The sequence below is a fragment of the Anomalospiza imberbis genome, assembly GCF_031753505.1.
Source record: "Anomalospiza imberbis isolate Cuckoo-Finch-1a 21T00152 chromosome W unlocalized genomic scaffold, ASM3175350v1 scaffold_31, whole genome shotgun sequence".
NCBI lineage: Eukaryota > Metazoa > Chordata > Aves > Passeriformes > Viduidae > Anomalospiza > Anomalospiza imberbis.
The window spans coordinates 231281-248443 of NW_027099315.1; the positions used below are offsets into that span (position 1 = coordinate 231281).

At 36.0% G+C, this 17163-nt stretch overlaps 1 protein-coding gene across 5 annotated transcripts in view; it reads right to left on the reverse strand.

Moving 5' to 3' along the window:
- LOC137465553 (nipped-B-like protein) overlaps positions 1-17163 on the reverse strand; it is a 194679-nt gene that overhangs the window by 47512 nt on the left and 130004 nt on the right. For 4 of the 5 annotated variants that reach the window (XM_068177630.1, XM_068177629.1, XM_068177632.1 and 1 more), the window contains 2 exons: positions 14346-15852; positions 137-315 (listed from right to left, as the gene is read on the reverse strand). In XM_068177630.1, coding sequence (XP_068033731.1) covers positions 137-315; positions 14346-15852 — 1686 coding nt within the window. Of the gene's footprint in view, positions 1-136; positions 320-14345; positions 15853-17163 lie in introns of all 5 variants that reach the window. The other variant, XM_068177633.1, reaches the window with a different exon arrangement.

A 17163-nucleotide genomic window follows, 5' to 3' on the forward strand; every position in this document is an offset into this window, starting at 1 on the left:
TGACCAGATCTCTTGAGTGGATGTAATGAACCTAGAATCCCTTAAAGCATATAATTACTGTGAAAGTTTTCCATAATTTACTTTACTCCACATATAAGAATTTCAACAGCCACTGGGGCTTATATGTATTACTTACATTCAAAAGCTTCTTCACTGTCATTGTCTTCATCAGAACTGATTTCGGCATATTTTGGTTTCTCATTAACCGTGCTACGTTTGCGCTTGTTCATTTTCACACGTTCACAAAGTGGCATGGTGGATTCAATTTCTGCCAGGAGATCAGGAGGTAATTCCTTTAACACTGACTCATCTATGCTCCCTATTAGTGAAGAGTAAGAAGAACAAATGTGAACCTGAAGATAATAATAAAGGCTCAACACTACAGTCCTTTCTCAGGAACTGCTTAAAGTATATCCACTAATAAATATTAGTGCAATGAGATATACTTGTATGTATTTGACAGCCCTTTCTAAAGTTGCATTTATTGTTCACACTGCAACTAGAAATTAACACAATACATTGCATACACATCTCCTTCAATAAAATATTTTGTTAGGCATATAAACAAATTCAAATTGGTGAATTTCCTTTGTAAAAAGACATTCTTGCTCTATTTCCACAAAATTTAGTCTTATTTTGGTTCATTCTCTGAATTCAGCAGGTTTTCTAACAGTGTATGTAATTTAAGGATTCATTATGCCTAATTAACAGTTCTGTTTATTCTCATTCAAATTTTTTAGCGCACACAAGACAGTAATCTTCCTATTTCCAGCAGTTAGAGACAATCTGTGGCAGAATCCATGGGGTCTTATCCCTAAATACAGACAAAATCATTGACATTTCAATCTCTGCTTCAGATTTTTTTTCTTACCTCTTACTAGTAGTTTTATAATGCAACCCAAATTTTTGCTTGATTTTGTTACAAAGCATAATTGAAATATTTTCATTTAATATAGAAAAACAGCAAGCTGAAACACATCGGATTTCTTTTCCATAGAGGTAAATACTTAGATATCATCACATGATTCTCAGCACATTTTGAAACTATGATTAGGCCCATTTGGTCACTAAAAAGGAATTTACAGTCAAAATATTTTACAAGTGACACAAGGAAACCAAATAAATTCAGAAGTATTTATTGGGGGTTTGTTTGATGTCTTTATTTATCAAAGAACCTATTGCACAGATTTCAAGATTATTGGACTAAACTGTTAACCTTTTTCCAACAACAGAACAAATGCCTTTGTCATAAGTGCCTCTCTCTCCTTCCCAAGAAATAGAGAGAAAATCACCTGCCAATTGTCATACTCACACACAAATTGTCCAAGAAATCATCTTCTGGATGATGATTCACTTTTTAAATTACATTAACTATATCACTAACATAACTTTCTAAAATTTACTTAAATTTTTAGATAAATATTCCATCTTATAATCCAAGTTTAGTTTCCCCCCCACTTTAAACAACTTAAACTGGAATTAGAAGAGCCTGGATAAGAGAAAATAGTTTCCAGCAATAAAATGTTTTTAAAGTCTCATATATTACTGGTTTCACATAGCTCTACAATGAAACTAATGATCAGAACATTATTTTTCTACAATTCTCAGGTATATTCATCAAGTCATCCAATTTAAGTGCATTTAAAAAAGGATTTAACTTAAAATATAGGGGGTTTCAAACTGAGGTAGGAAAAGTTATTTGAGGATAGCAAAAGTTGTTCCTGCTTCCCCCATGCTGTAGTAATTCATTTTTTTGCTTTAAATTTCCATCCTTTGATAGTCACCACCTGACAAAGTTCTAAAATTCATAATATTGCTTTTAAAAATGCTAGAAAACATTTCACAGTGTGGTTTACCATGGTGCTTTGAAATGATTAGTCTTTGTGGACTGGGCACTAGATTGAAGGTCAGCAGAAATAAGACAGCATGGACAGATCAGTTCCTCTGTGCGCATCAGCAGCTGACTGGATGCCAGCCAGGTCTAATCTGGATGCTGCGTAGCCATGTCTGAGCAGTGGTATCCCTACATTAATACTCTTTGCATGCCTATGCAATGTCTGAAGAGAGTTAGCCTACATTCAGCCTCAGACTAGAGGAAAATTTGCACATACATGTTCAAGACAATTTCTACAGGTGAAATTGCTACAGGGTCTCAGATTCTGGGTTATTTTAACATGGATTCTCCATGCACTGTTGGTAATTTCATTGAAATCAGGGGGACAATACACAAGAGCATAAAGCCTATAGGAAATCTGGCCAAATATACTGCAAAAACCAGCTGCAAGGAAAAGAACAAACGTTGTGTTATGATTCATACAGATGCTTAAATGCTAGATGGGCTACATGTACTTACACTAGCAGGAGTATTTTTCTACAAATATATCTTTAAACCTCTCCTAGTCTACAATGAAAAGTAAATTTAAAACCAGAATAATTAGTAAGACAGATTGATTGGAAAGGAAATAAGAAAAGGAAACAAATCAGTAATGGATTGTATACCAGTCTTGGCAAGAGTTCCATAACCAAATTCTAATTCAATTCAATTTCAAATTCAGTTTTAAAACTATGCCTGAATGTTTCATGATGTAATTTTAAGATTGTGAACATTTTGAGGAACTGCTAGAACAGAATTAATTCTTATTTTCTTTATACCATGCACAAAGAACATATCAGTAAGAGTAAAAAATTATATATTTTAAGTAAGAAAACCCAAAAAACCCACTCATCAAAACAAGAAGTAAAAAATCACAAGCTACTACTTTCATACTTCCTAGGAATATCTATTCTTGTTTTCCTTATTGATTTTGTTCTGGAGGTAGAACAGTACTCAGTCTTTAAAAATAAGTCAATTACCACACTGTTAATTATACATAAATGAAAAATAAAAATGCAAGTACTGTAAATATGTGGAAAAATAACTTTATTTCCTTTTCAAATATTCTAAATATTCTATGTTCTCCAGTATAATTTCAACTAATGCTTAAACTGTACTCTCTCCTGTTACAGATATTTCAGATGACAGTATAAGCTTCTCCCTTTTTCTTTTATTAGGGAATATGAAAAGCTTCCTGGAATAAAGAAGGAAATAGCAGAAAAGAGAACAATAAATTATTGCAAAGAGTTCCATAATCTATCTATAAAGTGTTTTTGTCACATTGCTCCCTGGAATGAGTCTGCTGAATGCCCAGTTTCCTTAGCTGCTGAGAATTGTAAATAACCAAATCTAAAAAGTGTTTTACTCATTTAGTACACAGGAGTTGAGCATGACTGCATATGTATGAACAATTCTGATATACATGGGAAAGGACTCCCTATCCTTTCTGAAGAATTTCAGGGATACTATATACTGTGAAACTTTAGTCAAGATTTTAAAAATATTTTACTTTATTACTTATGTTATTTTGAGTCAGGGCAACCCAATCTTCACTAGAAACAGCTTACTAAATTCCATTTTTATAGCTCCATATTTTATAATAAATGTACTATTTGTACAGAGTAATAGAGAAATACTTAAGGTATCCAGTTCACCATAAGAATCCAGTCACATGGTAACAAACATTAGGTTATAAACCCCATACTAATGTCTTTTCAGTTTACAGGATATTTTGCAAAAACATTTAAAAGACAATAGAACACAAAACCATTTGAAGGCATCTACAAAAACATGTATGATCAACTTAAGTTTTTCAATTTGTTTAATAAGTTTGCGAAGAGCTGGTACCTACTTTCCTGTTACTCTACTTTCTGAAAAATTTTCCTTGTCAACAGAATAACTCAAATTTTTGCAATGTGCGTGATCAGCATATATGGTATGCCTGAAATGGACTATAGGCATCAGTGTTCTTCAGACATCACTTCAGTATGCTCTCAAAGCTGCTGCTATTATTAAAATAAACAAGCAAAACCCACAGAATGCCATCGCAACCAAATCTTTGTTCCACTGTAAGGAATCACAATGCTGATAAACTCCACATTAGTGAAACTGAAGGATGAATCACATTTATTAGAGCCATTCAGTATGGAAAGCACAACTATATTTTGGCATAACAATTAGTGTGTTCATATTAGTTTCACCTGGCTTGATATGGTAACTTCAAACAAGCAGCTATGGAAAAGGGGATGATGCTTGCTGATGCTTAGGTCAGCTTTCCAGGATCAGAGAGGCTGTTCCTGCCATAAAATCAAAACCAAATCTTCTCAGTAATGATTTATTTTGCTTTTCAAACTATGGAAAGCAGATGTATGGTTTACATTCTGCTGTAATTTCCTATTAACTGACAAGTCATCAAGATTCGTAAATATTTATAAACCTAAACTCTGATTTGCTACTTCCATAAGAGATGGTTAGTACAGTGGGAACAATCCATATCAGTTTGCTTATATGATTGCTTTGAAATAACCATGACATCAAAATTTCCTGTTTGCACATACATCTATTGCAACAAATGAACAAGTGCTTGAAGAAAAACTTCCCCTGAAGTTCATTTAAAAACTAAGATAATGTAATCTTTTGTATAAATTAGCTTCCCATAAATGCTCTTTTCTCTTTCTGTGTGCTAATACTTTGTAATAAGCAAAGCTGCAGTTAATGCAATTTCATATTTGTAATCTATATATACCTTGTATTTTAAAGTGCAAATTTTTCCACATATCAAGACATTATAGAAAAGAACACACAAGAGTTTAAGAAGGAACAATGACACTTGTTTGGGGTGTGGATATGAATCTTAATTTTGTATTTCTCAGTGTTTAGAAATTTAAGTTTAGCCACTCCCCACATTCTGGAACTTCAACACTAATGAATTGCCACACATCTTCATGTTTACATTAATAATGAAAACTTACATATTACAGCTCAGTTTTGCTCTCCTCTCACTCCTTTTTAGTCACAGAAGACATTAAATGCTTACTGGACTCTTTATTTTGCCAATGCCTAGTATATCCAGTCTTGCTGTTCTTCTCAGATACCAAACTCACCTTACATGTCCTCTCTGAGCATTTGATAGAGGATGTTCCAGTGGTTTTAGGTCTACCTCTCTTATGTATGACTAGGTTACTGTCTAATTCTTTCAAGTCATTTTGGCTCATCATTATAACTACACTGATAAAACGTCCCGTGTCAGACATATATACAGGAAGGAAAGCAGTTTCTTTCTGGATTAGCTCACCAAACCTTCAAACTCTGCTAAATCAAATAAAATATACTCTTACTCCTTAACAAGAGTGCCACCTTCTTGTTGTTCGATAGCCATATCATTGTAACTACAACAGCACAGACTCACAGCTTAATTCTATTACAACCATTTGTGCAGATAAGGTTCTATTTTAGATTAAGAACCAAAAGCAAAAAGATGGGATAAATGTACTTCCCTGCTTAATATAGATGTTTGGAAAATAAACACTCTTTAAAAATAGTTAAGTACTGTTACAGTATAGCACTCAGTGCAAAGGGCCACATGACTACCTGTGATTGATGAATAGCTTACTGGTTAAAGCTGAAAATTTTCATCTATCCCTTAGTGTGAAAATTTAATTGCATCCTTTCCATTGTGCTCTCCCTTAAAATGCTCCATTACGTCTTTACATCTCAGTCCATGGTGATCAGAGTCCCCTGCTCACCAGCATCACACTACTCCAAATAATTCTGTGCCCTGGAGAGTTTTAAAAACAGAAGGGGAAACACAGGGAAAACACTATCCTTTTATCAAAATGGAATTTAAGGCATGAATTTAATGCATGAGGAAAGTACATCGGCTCATAAGACAGAAGTTACACTTTTATCTCAATACCATATCATCAGCTGAAACACACCATCAAGATGAATACTGATGAAAATAATCTGAGTAGTCATGCATTTACTTTTCTCTTTCCCATTCTCTGCCTTAAGGATTGTGGAAGGTGTGGAAAGTATGGCAGGAGCATCCCCTGGCAGGAGGGAGAAAAGTACTGTTTGGAAGTATGTCCTATATAATTTCATAGAACCTGCTTGAACACATCTTTCAAAATAATTTTTCCTCATCTACCCTAATACTGACACTAAAGGAAAGCTCTAAGCCTCGAGATAAGCAAAAGGAGAGGTTCAAGCTCTCTGGTTATATTCCAGTCATTAGCTCTGACTTTAAGAAATGGGACACAGTCAGGTTGGTGGGTCAGAGAAGAATCTGGACACAGAAACGGAATAATTCCATGATGTAGTAGATGTCATCATTACCCATGGCTAAGCAGCACAGATTCAAAAAGGATTTTCCAATTGCACAAAGTACTCTTAGAAGAAAGAAATTTTTGACAGAGGGAAGAGGTTTCCAAAGAGCACCCTGAAGGATTCAAAGATCAAGGAACATACCCAATACATATTCTCCAAAGATGCCAAGAAGAATGAGAACTCACTTTACATTGATATTAATGATTTCCTCAAACTGATTTCTGCAGCAACTATAGCCACGAGTTATTTTATTCCTTATTGCAATTCCTTGACTTCTCATCTTTATAAATATTGATAAAAGAAGGCTAGAGTAGTTTTGCAAGATACTTCACAAAAAATATAGCAGTACTCAGCAAAAATGGAGCAAGATCAACAATTTAAATAAATGCAGTGCTGTACAAAGAACCTTACTTTTATGAATCTGCTATTAATGCTTGCAATCTGGAATTTATGACTGATGCATTTTCCCAACCATGTATTTTGATTAATTTAAGAACTGAGACATGGGGCCTCACCTAAGAAAAATATCTTCATTAAATATAATCAAATCAAACCTCAATTTTTTTTTCTCATCAAACTCCTATATAATCAATATAATACAACCAAGATCTTTGCAGGGAACAAGAAAAACAAATTCCATGATTTATATCTGTTTTGTGACTATAGGCACATCATCTGCTTTTACCTTGCTCTATCATGGAAAGATTCTCATACTTTATCACTGAAAATATCACATCTTGTTTTACTTCTTCAAAGTAACTTAATTACATTAACAACAAGAACAAAAAATTGCTGATATTTTAGATTTTAGTATAAAATACTACAGGAAATACTCAAAAGATAATTAAACAATAAGCATATTTAAGTAACCTTAATTTGATGCAAACAACAATTTGGTAATTTGAAGAACAAAAAAGGTCTCGTCCTTTTCTTTTCTGTTCATTGGTAATATTACCATGAAGCAAAAATAAATTGCAGATTTCAAGTAAATAGTTTAAATTTTCCTACACAGAAACAGCCACTTTAAATGGTTGAAAATGTCGAGCAACAGAAAAGTTCATTTACCAGAAGCAAAAGTGAGGGTTTCCCTTTTTCGTATTTTGCCAAATTTACCCTTTGTCTAGAAGAAAAGTCATACCAAAAATTTTGATCACATATCCCTGCACATATGCCAAGAAATAACATCCATATTTAGATACCTACTTATGCACATTAACAAGTCAACACTGCATATTGTAATATCAAACAAATTGCTGGCCCACATGTTTACATATTGCAGTGCATTGTTGCAAAAATTAATTATGCAAAATAGCTTCAACTTTTCCCAAAAATAAGAGGAACCTGATCAATCATCCATACCCATGAACCAAAGGCAGTTTCAGACTTTCAGTAAATTGCTGACAAATTAGGCAATAAATTTCTATTACTTACATGCACTAAAATAATTTTTCAAAATTGAACTAGTTAAATAATGGACTCCTAAATCTGCAAACAAAACAAAATATTTCAGATGAACCAAAGAACAATGAAATTATTAGATTTGGTCAAGTTTACTGTTGCTGCTAAGAAGTAGATGTGCAAGAAGTAAATTTCACTCTTAGTATCAAGAGAAGACTTAAGAACAATTGTGAGAGCAAGAATCAAAATATTTACCTAAGTGGCAAAGACAAAAATAGGAAATAATTCAAGCAACTTCCAGGCAAAGCAGTGTGCTGAAAACGTCTCCTATTGTACTGGTAACACATCAACACAAGAAAGGACTCCAGTGTGCAACTGCTAAATTCCTTCTGTCTACCTGATATCAGTTTATCCAACATCTACCAATAGTAGGTTATCCAACATCTACTTCTGAAAAACTGACATCAAAGGCCCCAGAGAGTATGTACAATGCCCACACATCCCAGCGCTTTTTGGAATAGAAGAGATGCACCATACTTAAAAAAATCCCTGCAAGTGGGAACAATCCATGCTAGAAAACCAAGATCTTCCCAGACTATTGGATTTAACTGATGTTATTTACACACCCACATACATATACATATAAAATATATATTTACACCTCAAATATTTTTCAAACCATGAACCTATTCATTCCAGAAAGGAGAAAAAAAATAGAGCTAAGTGAACAAAGAGTATATTAAAATGTATCCTTTGAAAACCCAACATATCTTTAAATAGTTCTAATGTCACGAGGAACAGCCAGCTTCTCTTCTAGACTAGCTAAGTTGAAAAGAGGTAGTCACCAATTCCTCAGAAAAGAGGAAAATCAGGAAAATTGTATAATTCTCATGAAAGTGATGTTTATTCTACAAATTCAGTTAAATTTAGAGTTTAAGGGAAGCTTTAAAGACTTCAGCTGTAAACCATTAAATATATCCTTTACTTCTCTGAAATGTGGCATAATTTACTAGAGAACTTCAGAGAAAGTTCTAACATGCTTGATCCATGTGGTAGTATATGCACATGCAAGATGCCCAGTGAGTTATTCCTCTGGCCCTCCCAAATGCAAATGCAGTTGCTACCAGGAGCTCAAAGAGTGATTCCAAATTTCAGATTTGTGGAATTAGGATGTTCCCAATGGTTATCTTTACAAAAGGACAATCTGTAGTAAGCAATCTGAGTTCCAGGAAACATGCTTTTATTCCAGTTATTTCTTAGCAGCACAGCTGCTTGCCCCACTGTTTTCAGTAAGAACAACAGTATGCCTCTTTCAGCATCAAGAGATAGTTATTTTGAAAATAAATTTGAGTTGAACTCTAAAGTTTTCTTCATAAGTTAATATCCGTAAGATATTTTTCTCAAAGTTTTGTCAATTTTGTCTTTGTAGAAGTCCTATACTTGAAGGATTTAAGCAAAAGTTTAAAATTTATTTACACTCCTTTTTTGTCTAGTTTTCAGCTGCACCAAAAGGTATTGGTGAGTAGCTCAGCTGTGCTGTCCAGAGGACTGTAAGAAGCATCAGAAGTTTGCTCACTGAGCCTTTCTTGTCACTCCTGTCTAAAAGATGAGGCCTAAGTGGTTACTCTGCCTCACAAGTGAGACTTTTCAGCAGTACTAGAACTCAAAGATGGACCATCACATTACACAAATGCCATGGAACTGCACTGCTACAGCCTGCCACTGACGACGAATTATAGCTGCTATTATAGGCTCTGAAAAAGTAATCTGGAATTTAAAAAAAACCCAAACACACAAGCATAGAACACAGAAACATCTAAAAGCACTGTTTCAACCCTGTCACATAAAGATGATTAAGCAGCAGTAAATTTTTTAGCTGCACTTGTAAAAATATGAAGAGGACCTTTGAAGGAATGGAAAAATCTTCACTCATATTTCAGATTATAGCAGCAGAGAGCACAGAGACTTGTAGTGATCAATGAAAACATGTGTTTAAAGTTCTGCACTGACAGATAATGAAATCCTAGAATAACAATCTACATAAAGAAGAAGTAGCATTCAGCATTATATTCTGCAGTGAAATTATAACTTTTTCTTTTTAAATAACGAAGCCTTTTCAGGTAATATTTGAAAACTCAAAAGGTGTTTCTGCACAAGTCTTAAAAACACACACTCATTTGTCCTAGAACTAAAATATGCAATTACATATGTGGCACTTATTTTAGAAAGCTAATCCTTTAAATATATTATAAGCCAACTCAGACATCTCCTTACCACACTTCAATTTTTCTCTCATTCTCTGTGGATGTGTATACCCGGACCTTAATAAAGCCTTGACACTGTCTCCCACAGCATTCTCCTGGAAAAGCTGGCAGCCCATGGGTTGGATAGGTGCTCTCTTCACTGGGCTAGGAACTGTCTGGATGGTCAGGCCCAGAGAGTGGTGAAGAATGGAGCTACATGCACTTGGCAGCCAGACACCAGTGGAGTTCCCCAAAGCTCAGTATGGGGGCCAGTCCTATTTAACATCTTCATTGATGACCTAGACAAGGGGATCAAGTGCAACCTCAGTAAGTTTACAGAGGGCACCAAGTTGGGTGGGAGTGTTGATCTGCTGGAGGACAGGAAGGCTCTGCAGAGGGATCTGGACAGGCTGGAGAAATGGGACAAGGCCAATTGTATGAGGTTCAACAAGGCCAATTGTATGAGGTTCAACAAGGCCAAGTGCCAGGTCCTGCTCTTAGGTCCTAACCCCATGCAGCTCCAGGCTGGGGCAGAGTGGCTGGAAAGCTGCCCACAGGAAAAGGACCTGGGGGTGCTGAGCGACAGCAGCTGAACATGAGCCAGTGTGTGCCCAGGCGGGCAAGAAGGCCAATGGCATCCTGGCTTGGATCAGAAATGGTGTGACCAGCAGGACCAGGGCAGTGATTGTCCCTCTGTACTCGGCACTGGTGAGGCCCCACCTCAAGTGCTATGTCAAGTTCTGGGCCCCTCATTGCAAGAAAGACATTGCGGTGATGGAGCGAGTCCAGAGAAGGGCAACGGAGCTGGGTCTGGAGCACAAGAAGTGGCTGAGGGAGCTGGGGGTGTTTAGCCTGGAGAACAGGAGGCTCAGAGGGGACCTTCTTACTCTCTACAACTCCCTGAAAGGAGGGTGGAGCCAGGTGGGGGTTGGGCTCTTCTCCCATTGAACAAGCAATAGGACAAGAGGAAATGGCCTCAAGTTGGTCTAGGGAAGGTTTAGACTGGATAGTTGGAAAAATTTCTTCCCAGAAAGTGTTATCAAACACTGGAATAGGCTGCCCAGGGCAGTGGTAGAGTCACCATCCCTGGAGGCATTTAAAAAACATGTAGATGTGGATCTTGAAGACATGGTTTAGTGGTGGACCTGGCAGTGATGGGTTAATGGTTGGACTTGATGATCTCAGAGGTCTTTTCTAACCTAAATGATCTTATGAACTGCAAAACTGGTAACATGTTTAATCTCACGATAATTGATCAGTATAGCTATAAGCAGCAGACAAGGTATTCGTTGAAGCTCTGAAATGAAAGCATAGCAAACATGACCTCTTCATTGCAGGCACAAACTTGAAGGGAGAAGTTTAATGCATTCCTCAATAACATACATTTACATTAAAACCAGGATAAAAGGCATTCACAGATGTTAAAACCAGAAGCAAAAAAAAAGTGCTCTAATTAATTCTGACCTGCAAAAAACAGAAAAAACAGGCCATAAAAATTTAGCATAAGACCCCTTAACAAAAGTACTGTGAAAAAACTTCTATAACTTTCCTCTGAGCTAGAGTGCATCTTTCAGAAAAATGTTTAAAGATCAGGAGAGATTAAAAAATGTTGCTTCTTTCTTGCAAATGCTAAAAGGGACTGTTGGGATGGGTCAGTCTTAACAATCACATACTACGGTTTTCCCAGTCATATAATAGCCTAACGAACTTTCAAATCTGTATATAAAATTTGCTTTAAATGCTACTTGTTTTTTTTACAGTAGAATGCAAGGCTTGTCCATGTGCACAATAACAGGATGATTTTAAAATTTAAAGTTTACTGAAACAATTCAACAATTTATATAGACTTTCAGTATATGTATTATTAATTTTAGCTTAAAATAAGTCGATTTTACTGAGTTTTATAATCAATGGGCATTAGTCCCTTAAGACAGAATAACTATCTAAATGGTTTTTGAACTACCTGAACTAATCTTAGTTTAAACTGGATTTCAGATAAATCACAACAATGATGTTGTATGTGACAAAGCCAGGAGAACACATTTTCTTGGGGAAGGATGAGAAAGGAGAAACAAAGGTCAAAAAATACATGGAGGTGAAAGAAGGAAAGATAAAGCTAAATATACTAAGCTACATGGAACAGGAGGGATGCAAGAAGAAATGGAAAAATGATGCAAAAAGTCAACCCTAGAAAAGATTTGCTAAAAAACTATTAAGAAATATATGATGAACTAAATAAAGAATGTTAATGAAAATTACATCTTCTAGTGTAGTAAAACAGTTATAAGTAAAAATGGCACGGAGTAAAACTGGATGCTGTTTCTCTCAATTGGAGTGAGGACATTGTGGAAATGACATGAATATTTTCTATCAGTTATTGACAAATAGACCTTGGCTTATTAAGAGATATCTTTATGAATTATGAGCCCTAATTTATGAACACTGGAATCCGCTTAATTATATCCTAGAAAGTAGGCTACCAGGAGGTTGGGCAAAAAAATGTAAAAATAAAAATACACATGAAAAAATCTGAAGTTCAGACACTTTCTCCAAAATCTGCATGGATGAACACTCAAAACTTGATTTGTAAGAGAAGCATAGTTATCCTTTCCATGAAACTTATTTCTAGTATCATTGTAAGAATCTTATTCTAGATACAATAGCAAAGAGACTGATATCATATTCAAACTTTTTTTTCCCCTGGAAACTATGTCCTAAGTTATTTCAAAATATGTAAGAAATATATGACTTCATAAAACATGAAATACACAAAAACACTGCAGAAAAGATATAAATCTGAATTTAAAATGAATGCATTGCTCATGTGTGACACTTCTAGTAGAGTTATGCCAACTGGATTAGTCAATAAAACCTTTACGCATTACTAAAATATACTATATAAATAATCACATACAATACAGACTACAAAAAAAGCCTACTTCAGAAACATTTTAGAAAGCATACATACACTGTATATAGCTCTGAGGGCTCTAAATTTACCAGTTTTCTGCACATAGAATTGTGTGATTTCAAAGTCTATCCTTAGGAGCTGAACTCCATCAGAAAGTTTTCCATATGCCTTATAATGAACATAAAACTTTCATCTGAAATCTTTAGACTAAGCTGACAGCAAGGATGTCAAATTTTTCTGTCTGACTCTAGATACCTATTATTGTTAGAAATGGAAACTTTGCCTGTTCTGAATATCAAAAAGGGATAGTGGAAATGTTCATATTTCCAGGATAAAGAGAAAATATTTAACAAGAAGGCTAGCATTTTACAAATAAGCAATACTCATGCTGAATTGTTAAGTCTTTAAGGGTCAATACAATCAAGTTAGTAGAGACAAGACCTAGCAAAATTCATCATACAGATATCAACTCAGTACACATGCACATAAACTTAGCTATACATTCACAAAGATTTCTAAATCAGTTCTTATCAGATAGACATTGTAAGAAAACATTTTATTCTCAAATTAATGAGCAGTGATATACCCAGAACTGCATTCATAAATAAACCTGTATACAGTTAACATCCTCTCCTCTGACACTTTATCTGCCTATTTTTGAGACATGACAGCTCTATAAACATAACTACATAAGAAATCTAAATGCTAAGCAATAAAAAGGAACCCTGACCAGTTAGTAACGTTGATTTCACAATGTGAAATTATCTACTTCAGTCTGAAACCAAAGAAACTAAAATTATAGCACCAAGAATAAAAAGCGTTAAATCTGCAGAAGAGACAATCAAATATCAAACCTACAATCTGTTATGAATTAATTCCTGTTTATAAGACTAATTTGATAATGCCAGTCTACTGTTTACATTTCTTTACTCTTTCTGCATACACTGGACCATAAGAGACAACACTATCTGAATTCTCCTAAAGATAGAACTTTTTAATAATCTTATTAAACACAGCCTAAAGTATGGAGACTTCCCAACAGAGCTGTATTTATAGTATAAGAGGCAGATGGGGCTTTGTAACTGCCTTCTTATCTCATCATGTAAAAATATCCCTTAGAAAAAACACCATTTCATTTCATTTCATTTCATTTCATTTCATTTCATAATAAAAACATAAAGGAATCTTAGGGCTTGTATACATAGTATTTCACAACACTTCAGCTACAACAATTTAGTTACAGTAATACCATTCCCTTATACAGACACACCTAATCATTCATATCATTGTTATGTTTAACTAGATAAATTACCAGATTAAACTCATGTAACTGAAGTACATTTTAAGACTATTTAAGTGTTCCCACATTAGGAACTTGCATTGGAATAAACAAATCATTTTAGTTACACTGTAACAAGATTTCCAATAACCACAACCCCATAGACAAATTTCACTTTGTTTCCCAAAATCACCATATAAGCAAGACTATAAACTATCAAACATTTGTGTTTAAATTCTAACCACAGGAGTAGCAAATCTAAAAGAACAGGCGTATACAAGATATAATGCAATTAACATTAAAAAAGACAACTTACCTTTATTAGATTTGGATGACTTGTTCTTGCTAGGTTTAAAACAAGACCCCCTTGACTTATCTTCTCTATCCTTAATAAATTTCTGCACGTCATCCAGTGAAAGTTTTTGAAGGACAACTATAGGCTTAGCTCCTTTATTTAGATCTTCAACTAGCCCAATCTTCTCTACTTTGTCCTGTTCACTTTTAAATTCAGTTTTCCTTGATTCCTGAGTGACATTGACATCTTTATCACGCTTGATTTTTGGAATGACAAAATGTTTCAATGTGCTAGATCTTGCCCCCAACAAATAACTGGGAAACTCTGCTTTACTGTCAGCATGTGCTTTATTACTATTTACTTTACTCTTATTACCATCTGTCCTTTGTTCATCCTTGCTGTTTTGTGATTTAAAGCCAGGTTTATCAGGTCTTGATTTATTAGAATCTCCTCTACCTTCCTGTTTAATGCGAGGGCTGTCAGGTCTTGATTTCTGATCCCCAGAAGAAAACCTTTCCTTTGATTCACCAGACTCATGTCTATGTTTCCTTGTAAATTTCTCAGGTTTTGAACCATCAGATTTAATACCATGTTTAGAATCATGTTCATTTTTGTTTGAGGATCTCAAATATTCAGGTCTTCTGATCTTGGATGGATCTCCTCTGTATCTCTCTGACTCCTCCCTGTCCTCTGATTTTTGTTTGAGGCTATCATGGTCACGCCTTGGTGTATCAGAAACTGAGCGCCCATCAGGCCTCAGTTTTGTTGGATCGGGTCTACTTTCAGATTTTATCCTTGAAGGATCAGATTTCACATCTATTTTATGCCTAGATATTTCTATTTTCTTATCTGATACTGGTTTACTTGAGTCCCTTCTGTTATCATGTCTATGTTTTGGCATTTCAGGCCTGCCTTCATTCTTCTGTTTCAGTGTTTCAGGCCTCTGCCTTATTTCCTGTTTGCCATTATTTTGTTTTCCCTCATTTTGTTTCATCTCCATTTGCCTGCTCTGGTTTTGTTTTGATTCTGTTTGTCTGTTCTCATTTTGTTTCACTTCCATTTGTCTGCTTTCATGCTTGCTTTCACGTTTAGCTTCTACCTGTTTCTTCTCATTCTGTTTACTTTCCAACTGCTTGCTCACATTTTGCTGAAATTCCATTTGTCTGTTTTCATTTTGCTGGATATCTGTCTTTTGACCCCCAAAGTCTGACATTTTCCTAAAAATCTCAGGATGGTTTTCAGGTTTAAATTTAAGAACTCCAACAGTGTCTTCTTGGGGAACACACACAAACACGTCATTATACTGCTTAATTTCTTCAGGTTTTTTTATGATGTCCAGCTCTTGAGTTACTGCTGCCTGAGAGTCTGCTCTTCCTGCTTGCTGCAGATCAATACTAACCATCAGCGCTGGCCTTGCCTCATTTCCTGCAGAACCTGTCTCCTGAGAAGCTGCTCTATTTCCTCCAGTAGCACTTCCAACTTCTTGTGGTTTGTTTTCTTGTTTTCGCTTCTTCAGAGGCTTATCTACAAATTAAAAGAGAAAAATCACAAATGCTATATATTAGAAATAGGCAAATATCCAAGCAAAAATGTCCATTCCCCTCCACTCCAAACAATTAATCCTCCTCCACATGTATGTGCACACAAACAACAAAACCCATTGAATTTAAAAGCAATAGAACGTCTCTAATACTTTTTAATGTGTTCATTATCAATCTACCATATGTGCCAATTAATCATTAAAAAACATCTTCAAAACATATGAAATGAGTTCCTGTACAATTCCCAAGAGAACCATCTAATAAAGAAGCTGCAATAATGGCCAAAAAAATCATTTACAGTTGAAGCAAGTTTGGAGGAATACTACTATAAAAGATTCTCCTTTGCAGATGTGGTGGTTTGACATGGAAGTGAATTTTTTTAGGAAGTTGGGTCAAACCAATCAGTGGTCAGGTTTGGATATTGGTACCTGGAGTGACCACTGAAGGTATGGACACGCCTCTGAGAACACAGGGGGTTAAAAGCAGGAACTCCCAAGAGCTCGCTCTCTTTGGTTCTGGTCAGAGTGCTGTGCAGATCTCCCCTGCCCAGCCACGGACTGGGTGGGGGAGGGGAAGCCATGTGGCCTGGTCGAGGTGAGCGGAGGGGTAGAAGGACTGGAACCGAGCCAGCTCCTGTGGACGGAAGGGTGGAGAGAAGCAGAGATGTCTTTGTCGTTCCCCCCCCCAGAGGGAAGAGACAGAGAGGCCGGACGGCAACTGTAACTTTGCTGGCGCAGAGGAGAAGGAGAAGGAGGGGGGGAGGTGCCCAGCCATGGCCCTGGGAATCAGCTGCTGGGCAGAGATTTCAGCCGTCCGGGGAGTCTGAACTTTTAACCCTTTCCTGAGAAATGAAGGCTTTGTAAAATACTACTCCTCCTTGATTTTAAGTAGAGGAGAGACAGTCGGGGATCTGAGATGTTGGAAGAGGAAATTTTTGAGTGGGAGGAGATGATGGAGTGGCTTGTGGCTGGACTTTACTTGTTAGCCATAGACTGAACCAAATTCTCCTGCAATAGAGACTGCATTTAGGGGGATGCGGTGGTGGGCCAAGAGACCTGTTTCAGTGATTACCAACAGAGGAATGGAGAGAACAGAGGAAAGTTGAAGAGGGTGTGGAGAGGCCCTCTGTCTTCAGAGAAGAAGAAGGGAAGAAGAAGATCTCTGTTCTTGGACCCTCGGCCCCAGGGGGAAATGGGGGGGACTGTAGTCCCAAGATGAGAAACTGAACTGTTGTTTTTCTTGGGTCCTTGGCAAAGCATCCTTAAAGGAGCCCTATGAGCAGTCTGTCCATGCA